The 12,329-nt window shown below is 42.5% G+C and overlaps 1 protein-coding gene across 2 annotated transcripts in view; it reads left to right on the forward strand.

Annotated features, from left to right (window-relative positions):
- Positions 1-10,596: 10,596 nt before the first annotated feature.
- LOC139545684 (proprotein convertase subtilisin/kexin type 5-like) overlaps positions 10,597-12,329 on the forward strand; it is a 40,697-nt gene continuing 38,964 nt past the window's right edge. For both annotated transcript variants that reach the window (XM_071353705.1, XM_071353704.1), the window contains exon 1: positions 10,597-11,145. In XM_071353705.1, coding sequence (XP_071209806.1) covers positions 10,966-11,145 — 180 coding nt within the window. In that variant the 5' untranslated portion in view covers positions 10,597-10,965. The remainder of the gene's footprint in view (positions 11,146-12,329) is intronic.

The following is a 12,329-nucleotide window of genomic DNA, read 5'->3' on the forward strand; positions in this document are numbered from 1 at the left end:
ACAGATGACAATTGCAAAAGGGTGGACACTAGCGAGCGCACTGCTAATTTGGCAGCAATTTAATTTCACATTGGCTAAACATGCACAATACGCATCCTCAGAAACCCTAGCAAGATCTCTGGAGATGCTCAAGTTGTACTCTTTACAGCTGGATCTCTAATCGCAAAAAAATATAAACTCAGAAATGTCAACCGTTTTACAGAGCTCATAGAAGGAAATCAGTCAATTTTAAATTAATTGGGCTCTAATGTGTGGATTTCACATACTGGGCAGGGGTGCAACTGCGCCCCTCCCATGGGTGGGCCTGGGAGGGCATAAGCCCACCCATTGGTTAGGCCTGGCTCCCCAATCAGAATTTTTCTCCACAAAAGGGCCTTTAGGTAGCCTAGTGGTTGGGCCAGTAACCGAGAGGTTGCTGGATCGAATCCCCGAGCTGACCTGGTAAAAATCTGCCGTTCTGCCCCTGAACCCACTGTTCCCCGGTAGGCCGTCATTGTAAATAAGAATTTGTTACTAACTGACTTGCCTAGTTAAATAAAGGTTAAACATAAAAATTATAATAATATTAGACAAATACTCCTCAGTTTCATCAGCTCTCCGGGTGGCTGGTCACAGACGATCCCGCAGGTGAAGAAGCCGGATGCGGAGGTCCTGGGCTGGCATGGTTACATGTGGTCTGCGGTTGTGAGGCTGGTTGCATGTACTGCCAAATTCTCTAAAATGAAGTTGGAGGCGGGTTATGGTGGAGAAATTAACATTTTAAATTGTCTAGCAAAACTCTGATGCGCATTCCTGCAGTCAGCATGTCAATTGCACGCTCCCTCAATTTGAGAAATGTGTTGTGACAAAACGACACATTTTAGTGGCCTTTTATTGTCCCCAACACATGGTGCACCTGTGTAATGACCATGCTGTTAAATCAGCTTCTTGACATGCCACACCTGTCAGGTGGATGGATTATCTTGGCGAAGGAGAAATGCTCACTAACGGATGTAAACACATTTGAGAGAGATCAGCTTTTTGTGCGTATGGAACATTTCTGGGATCTTTTATTTCAGCTCATGAAACATGGGCCCAACACTTTACATGTTTTTTTATTTTATTTTAAGCAGTGTAGAAAGAACGGTCAACTGCGTACGCAACCTTAATCTTAACAATTGCTGCTTGAAGGTTGGCTGCTATGTTTATATTATACACAAAGCCAGTAACATAGGTTTGTACTTTACAAACTACGTTAGTTTGTAGGCTGTGATACATTGTGTAAGCATATGCCTATAGTGCCTTCAAAGTACTCATGCCCCTTGACTTATTCCACATTTTGTTACAGCATGAATTCAAAATTGATTAAATATTAAATTCTCAGCCATCTACACACTATCCCATAATGAAAACAATAAATGAAAATGTATTGTAAATGAAATACAGCGAAATATCATTTACGCAAGTATTCACACCTCCGAGTCAATACTTTGTAGAAGCATCTTTGGCAGCGATTTACGGCTGAGTCTTTCTGGGTAAGTCGCTAAGAGCTTTCCACACCTGGATTGTACAACATTTTTCTTTTCAAAATTCTTCAAGCTCTGTCAAATTGGATATTAGTCATTACTAGACAACCATTTTCAGGTCTTGACATTAGATTTTTAAGTAGATTTAAATCAAGACTAACTTGGCCACTCAGGAACATTCACTGTCTTGATAATCAACTCTGGTGTAGAGTTGGCCTTGTTGTGAGTTCATTTAAGTGTCTGGTGGAAAGCAGACAACCAGGTTTTCATCTAGAATTTTGTCTGTGCTTTGCTCCGTTTCATTATCTTTTATCTTAACTCCCTAGTCCTTAGATTACAAGCATACCAATAACATACTGTCCACAATGTCTATACATCCCATATATATATACATACAGTGCATTCTGAAAGTTTTCAGACCACTTGACTTTTTCCACATTGTGTAAATTACAGCCTTATTCTAAAATTATTTGTAAAAAAATGTCTTCATTAATCTACACACAATACCCCACAATGACAAAGAAAAACGTTTTTTTAGTAATGTTTGCAAATGTATAAAAAAATTAACTTGGCACACCTGTATTCAGGGAGTTTCTCCCATTCTCTGCAGATCCTCAAGCACAGTCAGGTTGGATGGGGAGTGTCACTGCGCAGATATTTTCAGGTCTCTCCGGTGATGCTCGTTCAGGTCCGGCATCCGTCCTGTAGCCACTTCTGCGTTGTCCAGGCTGTGTGCTTAGGGTCGTTCTCCTGTTGGAAGGTGAACCTTCTCCCCAGCCTGAGGTCCTGAGTGCTCTAGAGCAGATTTTCATAATGGATCTCTCTGTGCTTTGCTCTGTTCATCTTTCCCTTGATCCAAACTAGTCTCGCAGTCCCTGCCACTGAAAAACATCCCCACAGCATCATGATGCTGCCACCACCATGTTTCACCGTAGGGATGGTGCCAGGTTTACACCAGATGTGACACTTTGCGTTCAGGCCAAAGAGTTCAATCTTGGGTTCATCAGACCAGAAAATCTTGTTTGTCATGGTCTGAGAGGACTTTAGGTACATTTGACAAACTCCAAGTGGGCTGTCGTTCCTTTTACTGAGGAGTGGCTTCCGTCTGGCCACTATACCATAAAGGCCTGATTGGTGGAGTGCTGCAGAGATGGTTATCCTTCTGGAAGATTGCCCAATCTCTACAGAGGAACTCTGGAGCTCTGTCAGAGTGACCATCGGGTTCTTGGTCACCACCCTGACCAAGGCCCGTCTTCCCCGATTACTCAGTTTGGCCAGGTGGCCAGCTCTAGGAAGAGTCTTGGTGGTTCCAAACTTCTTCCATTTAAGAATGATGGAAGACACTTTGTTCTTGGGGAACTTCAATGCTGCAGAAATGTTTTGGTACCCTTCCCCAGATCTGTGCATCGACACAATCCTGTCTCAGAGCTCTACTGACAATTCCTACGACCTCATGGCTTGGTTTTTGCTTTGACATGCACTGTCAACTGTGAGACATTTTATATAGATAGGTGTGTTCTTTTCCAAATCATGTCAAATCAATTGAATTTACCACCGGTGGACTCCAAGTTATAGAAACATCTCAAGGATGATCAATGGAAACAAGATGCACCTGAGCTCAATCTCGAGTCTCATAGCAAAGGGTCTGAATACTTATGTAAATAAGATTATTTCTGTTTTTAAAAAAACTGTTTTTGCTTTGTCATTATGGGGTATGGTGAGAAGATTGATGACAAAATAATATATTTTTTAATCCATTTTAGAATAAGGCTGTAACAATGTGGAAAAAGTCAAGGGGTCTGAACACTTTTTGAATGTACTGTATATACAGTTGAAGTCGGAAGTTTACATACTTAGGTTGGAGTCATTAAAACTCATTTTTCAACCACTCCACAAATTTCTTGTTAAACTAGTTTAGGCAAGTCGGTTAGGACATCTACTTTGTGCATGACACAAGTGATTTTTCCAACAATTGTTTATAGACAGATTATTTCACATAGTGAATTATATCACAATTCCAGTGGGTCAGAAGTTTACATACACTAAGTTGACTGTGCCTTTTAAACAGCTTGGAAAATTCCAGAAAATGATGTCATGGCTTTAGAAGCTTCTGATAGGCTAATTGACATCATTTGAGTCAATTGGAGGTGTACCTGTGGATATATTCCAAGGCCTACCTTCAAACTCTGCCTCTTTACTTGACATCATGGGAAAATCAGCCAAGACCTCAGATTTTTTTTTTTTTTTTAGACCTCCACAGATATCACTGCACTGTTGGAGCTACAGTATTTCGTCACACCAGCAATAACATCTGCTAAATATGTGTATGCGACCAATAGAATTTGATTTGATGCAGCCACCACTATGCTTGAAAATATGGAGAGTGGTACTCGGTAATGTGATGTATTTATATATATATAAATACATCACAAAACAATAAAGGGAAGACTAAAATAACACATCCTAGATCTGAATGAATGAAATATTCTTATTAAATACTTTTTTCTTTACATAGTTGAATGTGCTGACAACAAAATCACACAAAAATGATCAATGGAAATCAAATTTATCAACCCATGGAGGTCTGGATTTGGAGTCACACTCAAAATTAAAGTGGAAAACCACACTACAGGCTGATCCAACTTTTATGTAATGTCCTTAAAACAAGTCAAAATGAGGCTCAGTAGTGTGTGTGGCCTCCACGTGCCTGTATGACCTCCCTACAACGCCTGGGCATGCTCCTGATGAGGTGGCGGTCTCCTGAGGGATCTCCTCCCAGACCTGGACTAAAGCATCCGCCAACTCCTGGACAGTCTGTGGTGCAACGTGGCGCAACGTGGCGTTGGTGGATGGAGCGAGAGATGATGTCCCAGATGTGCTCAATTGGATTCAGGTCTGGGAACGGGCGGGCCAGTCCATAGCATCAATGCCTTCCTCTTGCAGGAACTGCTGACACACTCCAGCCACATAAGGTCTAGCATTGTCTTGCATTAGGAGGTCCCCAGGGCCAACCGCACCAGCATATGGTCTCACAAGGGGTCTGAGGATCTCATCTCAGTACCTAATGGCAGTCAGGCTACCTCTAGAGAGCACATGGAGGGCTGTGTGGCCCCCCAAAGAAATGCCACCCCACACCATGACTGACCCACCGCCAAACCGGTCATGCTGGAGGATGTTGCAGGCAGCAGAACGTTCTCCACGGCGTCTCCAGACTCTGTCACGTCTGTCACATGTGCTCAGTGTGAACCTGCTTTCATCTGTGAAGAGCACAGGGCGCCAGTGGCGAATTTGCCAATCTTGGTGTTCTCTGGCAAATGCCAAACGTCCTGCACGGTGTTGGGCTGTAAGCACAACCCCCACTTGTGGACGTCGGGCCCTCATACCACCCTCATGGAGTCTGTTTCTGACCGTTTGAGCAGACACATGCACATTTGTGGCCTGCTGGAGGTCATTTTGCAGGGCTCTGGCAGTGCTCCTCCTGCTCCTCCTTGCACAAAGGCGGAGGTAGCGGTCCTGCTGCTGGGTTGTTGCCCTCCTACGGCCTCCTCCACGTCTCCTGATGTACTGGCCTGTCTCCTGGTAGCGCCTCCATGCTCTGGACACTACGCTGACAGACACAGCAAACCTTCTTGCCACAGCTCGCATTGATGTGCCATCCTGGATGAGCTGCACTACCTGAGCCACTTGTGTGGGTTGTAGACTCCGTCTCATGCTACCACTAGAGTGAAAGCACCGCCAGCATTCCAAAGTGACCAAAACATCAGCCAGGAAACATAGGAACTGAGAAGTGGTCTGTGGTCACCACCTGCAGAACCACTCCTTTATTGGGGGTGTCTTGCTAATTGCCTATAATTTCCACCTGTTGTCTATTCAATTTGCACAACAGCATGTGAAATTTATTGTCAATCAGTGTTGCTTCCTAAGTGGACAGTTTGATTTCACAGAAGTGTGATTGACTTGGAGTTACATTGTGTTGTTTAAGTGTTCCCTTTATTTTTTTGAGCAGTGTATATATATATACACAAACACACACTTTAGTGCCTTTTGTACAGGCTTCCTTTTCACTCTGTCAATTAGGTTAATATTGTGGAGGAACTGCAATGTTGTTGATCCATCCTCAGTTTTCTCATATCACAGCCGTTGAACTCTGTAACTGTTTTAAAGTCACCATTGGCCTCATGGTGATTTTTTTTTTTGTTGACATAATTCCACTTTGACATTATGGGGTATTGTGTGTGTGTAGGCCAGTGACACATTTTTTTTTTTACTTCATTTTAAATTCAGGCTGGAGCAAAATGTGGAAGAAGTCAAGGGGTGTAAATATTTCTGAAGGCACTGTATTCAGGCTTACTGTAGTTTCCAGCTAGTGGTTTGTTCCCATGCCATATGGCAGCTCAGCATGAGAGAGAGAAGCACACGCAGGTCTATGGAGCATCACTCATGATGAGAATACACAGGTGGTACACTGCGTGGGCTTTTAACAGCAGAATCCTACCCCAGACTACCAAAAATACCTTCTCTGTAATGTGGTTGTTCACCACTGGAGGGCGAAAAGCGGTCTTGGAATTAGGACTTCTATTAGGTGCCTGTTTTAGGCCAGATCCTGATTTCTGTACGCTTATAATAAAATGTACACTTGAACCCTTCTAGTCATAAAGCATTAGAATGGTGTAATTATTGGTACGAATAGAGGGAGTTTCCACCTGATATTCACCATAGTCAACTTAAAATTGCTCAACAAAATTGGAACATTAAACATGCTGATTCCAAATGCTACTGCTAATCTGTTCTACTCATTATAAAGATACAGCTGAGCTTCTATAAGATACAGGATCATTACCTTTGAGGTAATATCTATTATAGCCACGTAACATTTCCTGCTGTTGGATATACCCATTGAATATAACTCAATGTCTTATGGAATGTACATGGGTCATTCCACCAATTCGGTGCCTTTTGAGATGTGGAACAGAACTTAATTTCACCCAATTTTAACATTGTCATCAACTTAATAAAAAACATGTTTTCCCTTCTCAAGAGGTTGAATTAATATAATATATTTTTGAAGTGCCAAATAAAGTTACAGGCACTCTAACAGGGTGGTTGATGCTATCTGGGATCTTTGGGACGCCGCAACCCTAACCCCTAATCATAACCCTTACCTAACACTAACCCTTACCTTAACCAATTTACATTTCAACTTCAGTGGGGTAGGAACGTCCCAAGGATTACGGATAACAAGGACAGTGACAGGATTGATGATTTAATCTTATATCAGCTATAAATCCCTTTGTGACAAGGGAAATGGATACTTACAGTGCATTCGGAAAGTATTCAGACCCCTTGACTTTCTCCACATTTTGTTACGTTACAGCCTTATTCTAAAATGGATACACTTTTTTTTCATCAATTTACACACAATACCCCATAATGACAAAGTGAAAACAGGTTTTTAGACATTTTTGCTAATTTATTAAAAATAAAAAACAGAAATACCTTATTTACATAAGTATTCAGACCCTTTACTCAGTACTTTGTTGAAGCACCTTTGGCAGCAATTACAGCCTCGAGTCTTCTTGGGTATGACGCTACAAGCTTGGTACACATGTATTTGGGGAGTTTCTCCCATTCTTCTCTGCAGATCCTCTCAAGCTCTGTCAGGTTGGATGGGGAGCGTTGCTGCACAGCTGATTGGGTTCAAGTCCGGGCTCTGGCTGGGCCACTCAAGGACATTCAGAGGAAATGGATTAAAACAATTGCATCCATTTTAGAATAAGGCTGTAACGTAACAAATTGTGGAAAAAGTCAAGGGGTCTGAATAGATTCCGAATGCACTGTATGTGTGCAACAGGGAGGGGGAAATTGAATGCAAGCTTCACAAATATGTGAAGTGTTAACATTTCTAGCCTGTCTATCTATGGGTAACAGGGATGATGTGTTATGCTCGATCAGTTCTCCACCAGAAAATGGCCAACGAGTAGAACCAGCTCACCTGCTTTTACACTGATTTGACTATTAGATGTTCAATGTTTATTTTGAATAAAAAATAAAAATACAAATAAAAACAAGAGTTCAGTTCACGTAACACTGTCAGATTTTGTCTTTAAATTAATCACTAATCACATGAAATAAATAATCTTCAGAACTGACTTTGTCAAAGCAACGAAATAACTAGGGCTTTAAAAAACTGATTTATTGAATTCTCCATGACTGTGTTTACACAGGCAGCCCAATTCTGATGTTTTTACACTAATTGGGCTTTTGACTAATCAGATCTTTTCACATCAGATATTTTTCAGAGCTGTCAAAAGACCAATTAGTGAAAATATCAGAATTGGGCTGCTTGTATAAACACAGCCCATGTGGTCTATAATAAGGGCACCTCATTGAATATAACAGGCTCTTAAAATGATATATTAGTGCACAATTTCTACTTAAAGTGTTAATTGGCCGCAAAAGACACTAATTTTGTGGAACGACCCATACTATTGTCTTACCATATACAAGTACCCAAATTATGTGTAGGTGCAGACAGTGTTCTCTAAACTACATGATAGAAAGTAGTAGTACTGTATGTATCCATATATATATTATATTTTGACAAAACAAAGAAGAATCTTGTGGCCCACAATGTAGAGCTCCGTATTCCGACCAAACGAGACAGGACGAGGGAGGGTGAGTGGCTGGTGCCATTGTGCTCAACTACAGAAGTCTACACAGCTCTTGGGTCAGAGGTCAAAGTCCAATCTCGCTTTCTGGAAGCCAACCCAGAGAGAAAGAGTGGGGAAGGAGAGTGCAAGCAAGAGGAAAGAAGAAAGGTCCGGATAGAGAGAGAGAGGTAGCGTGAGACAGACAGTTTTAATAGTCCTTTCTATTAAAAAGCTATCTCCATTCCTGATTTGTCTTGATCATTATGAATGTGTCTAACCTTGGCCACTTGGTAATTAACTCATGCCTCTGGTTTCCAGCAGGGCTCTGCTTCTCTAGCCTGATCCACAACCAGCCTCACTGCTGCACTCTCCTTTCACTTCATCAATCAATCACTGAATCTGTGTAGCAAAACAGAATGTAAGCTTGCAAGGTCATCATGGTAGTACGAGGCTACTGCCTCTCAGGAATGAATCACTCTGGCCCTGTATGCTGCTGTAGTAGGACGACTAATGTTTGATCTGTTGTGCAATAGATAGCTCCTGCATAGCAATACGATTGGCCCTCACCCGCCTTTGTATTTTTGAGGGGGCACGTTAAAAGAAAATCTACATTTTCCATGTACAGGTGTGTAAAACTGAGGCCTTTTCCCTACAGGGAAAGCCCAATAATGGGCCCCAACTAAAGACCCCCAAGCCCCCCTTATGTGAAGATAATATATTTAGGTTATATAGGCTGTTATAACTCTGTTGCCTCATACTTGATGTTTCTATCCAGCTAAACTAGTTCCGTGTCACACAATGGTTCAAAATAGGCTAATAGTGGCGTCTCAATGGTGGATGTAGGCTCGACCTTGAACATTTCAATGAACTCGAGCAGGAATGTACGCAGGAATGCCGATGTTTGTTGTCACTCGCTACTGCTCTCTCAGATGCTGTCGACAAAGATGTTTTGTGGGGTTCACACGGTTCATTCCCGAATAGGGGGGGCTGGATTTGGCCCCACAGCAGTGAGGCCGCACAGAGAATGGGGGGGGGGGGTCGTGAGCTGGGTAGTTGATTTCGTTCTCAAATCATTGCTTGTTTTTTCTCCTTTCAATGCTTTAGATTACAACTCCGTCTCTGCACTGAATGCTCGCGGTCATGGGGTGTTTTTGGTTCCTTTCATCTCATTTTGGAGGACCGTGAGATATTCTTGTCCCCCGCTTGTTGTTAGATTTGACAGCGGGGTCCATTCACCAAGAAATTGGCCGCAATTAGAGCAATTATGCTGATTTGCTACTTGTGTTTGAGGCGGAACACAGATTTTCTGTGTGCACTGTCCCTGGCTTGCTGCAGAGTTACTCCAAGCAACTGCTACGAAAACAAAAACCTAGTAATCAGTAGGCCTCAAATTGGCCGACAAATAACCCCAACCTCAATAATGACACCATTAGCCTACTACCGTGACAAATGTTAGTGGATTGTAGTCTACTGTGCAACATCTTTAACGAAGCTGAACACTGATGAGAGAGGTGGCAGCAATAATTAGTTATTACTTGCTTGGGGTCTTCATGATAACAATCTACACAAGGGATTTTCACCATTTCCATCTTGTCTTTTAAGCTATAGGCCTAATAAGCCCAGCCCAGTGCGTAAAATGTTGTTTTCCCTATTTTGTGCGCAGAAATTACATTTACATTACATTTAAGTCATTTAGCAGACGCTCTTATCCAGAGCGACTTACAAATTGGAAAGTTCATACATATTCATCAGAAATCATTTGTAACAATTTAAATAGTTAAGCCTACAAAGTAACAAAGTCTGGCACATTGTTCCAAATCACATTAACCCTGCCTGCAATATTCTGATATATCAAGCAATTAGCAAATAACAATAGCCTTTAGAGGGCCTATTCAAACGGGCAAATACTGTCTCTGTCATAGATACAGTATCTGATAGACCATCTTGAGATCTAATTGGGTGTGCCTTTAAGACCCAGCAGAGCTCTGGCAGCACCAAGGGTTATGCTGCATTTGTAACCAAGTGGAAAGTGGGATTTTACAACATATGCCTGGAAAACATTCATTTGAACTGACATCCAATTGGTAATTACTAGTGGGAAACTCGTCTATCATCCCTGAGCTCAGACTTCTCCCACACATGCTGACCTCACCTACTAAGGAAATTACCTCGATAACAGCATTTTCGGCAGTTAAACGCAACAAAACATTATTTATACTATATAATGTGTTACAACCCAGAGCACTGTATATAAGCATGATAGCTGTACTGTTAGTTCATAGGTGACGCAGTTTGTTGGCCATAGCCTATCGGCGTTTTTCAACGAGTTCAAAGCACATGAAAGTATCCAACTGGTATTTACGAATTCAATTGGTACATTTCCATCTCCCACTTGGTTACGAACGCAGCATTAGTCGTTCTTACTCTTCAGAGTGTCGCTCGTTTTTTTCCGCCACTGTAAAGGGAGAATGAGAACCACCATCCGAGTTCTGGGTGAAAGAAATTAACCCAGAGCACTGTATTCAGACCATAGATTCAGCCATATCATCCTCACTGCTGCTACGGAGAAATACTCAGACAAACGCAAACTTCGAACTCTCCATGCACGCGGAGAACACACAACAGGACCGTCTAACGGGCTTTTGAGGCATTTTCGGTTTCCGTTTTTTTCTTTCCTTGCGTGTAGTCTATGTGGAGCGAACAGTTATACGATAATCTTGCTTGCACTGCCTGCGGCGAGAAGAGAAGTTTGGTTGTTTGCCTAGTCGGAAGGGGGACACACGGGAGGCTCGGGGGAAAAGTAGCGGAAGATGGTTTGGAACGCCGCTTTGAGAATAGTCTTGATGTGCGTCCTGGCGCTCTTGCTCGGTTTTACGTCTGTCCGGTGCAAAGCTCGGATTTACACCAACCATTGGGCTGTACGGATAAACGGGGGACACGACATCGCTGATCGGATAGCGGGCAAATATGGCTATAAGAATATGGGACAGGTATGTTTGTGGTTCTCCTCAAAGTTATATATTTTCAAATAGCTTTCAAAATGACTTTCAAAATCAAATCCTGCACTGGTGTTTTTCTTTGATAAATAAAACGTATTTTGATATTGAACCGTGGCGTTTCGTTGTCACTCGGATTGAAGTTCAAATGTCAAGGTTAGCCACGGGGCCCGGGGACACAGTGGAGAGTCCTCCCACAGGGCCAGCCCGAACGCGCTACCTTCATTCTTATGTGCCTTGATTAAAACTTGAAACTTGAACCCGGGATAGTATCTGGCTTGTTTGTGTGAGAGTGTGTGTGTGTGGCGGGGATCAGCCTATTACAAACGGGACATACAATGATTGAATGAAGGGGGAGTGTAGTCATTAGGCTCCACAACGGTGGAATAACAGGTGCCTCACACGCAACAGTTACTGTCTAGTATTTCATGGTTCAAAGTAATAAGGGTCTGCCTGATAAAATCACATTTCAAATCAAATGTTTGGAATTGTATTCGTCACATGCTTCGTAAACAACATGTGTGGACTAGCAGTGAAATGCTTATGGCCCTTCCCAACAATGCAGAGAGAAAGAAAATGGAGAAATACAAGAAAATGTTAAACGCTTCGTAGTAGATACGCAATGAGTAACGATAACTTCGCTATACACTAGGTACCAGAACTGAGTCGATGTGCAGGGATACGAGATAGGTAGATATACTACATGACCAAAAGTATGTGGACAGTCCTTCAAATTAGTGTATTCTGCTATTTCAGCCAAACCCGTTGCTGATAGGTCTATAAAGTCGAGCACACAGCCATGCACCCTCCATAGACAAACACTGGCAGTAGAATGGCCAGTACTGAAGAGCTCAGTGACTTTCAACGTGGCACTGTCATAGGATGCCTCCTTTCCAACCGTGTGCTGAAGCGTGTAAAAATGGTCTGTCCTCGGTTGCAACACTCACTACAAAGTTCCAAACTGCCTCTGGAAGCAACGTCAGCGCAATAACTGTTTGTCGGAAGCTTCATGAAATGGATTTCCATGGCCAAGCAGCCACACACAAGCCTAACATCACCATGCATAATGCCAAGCGTCAGCTGGAGTGGTGTAAAACTCTGGAGCGGTGGAAACGTGTTCTCTGGAGTGATGAATCAACACTTTGTCATCTGGCAATCCGATGGAAGAATCTGGGTTT

The sequence above is a fragment of the Salvelinus alpinus genome, chromosome 19 (assembly GCF_045679555.1).
Source record: "Salvelinus alpinus chromosome 19, SLU_Salpinus.1, whole genome shotgun sequence".
NCBI lineage: Eukaryota > Metazoa > Chordata > Actinopteri > Salmoniformes > Salmonidae > Salvelinus > Salvelinus alpinus.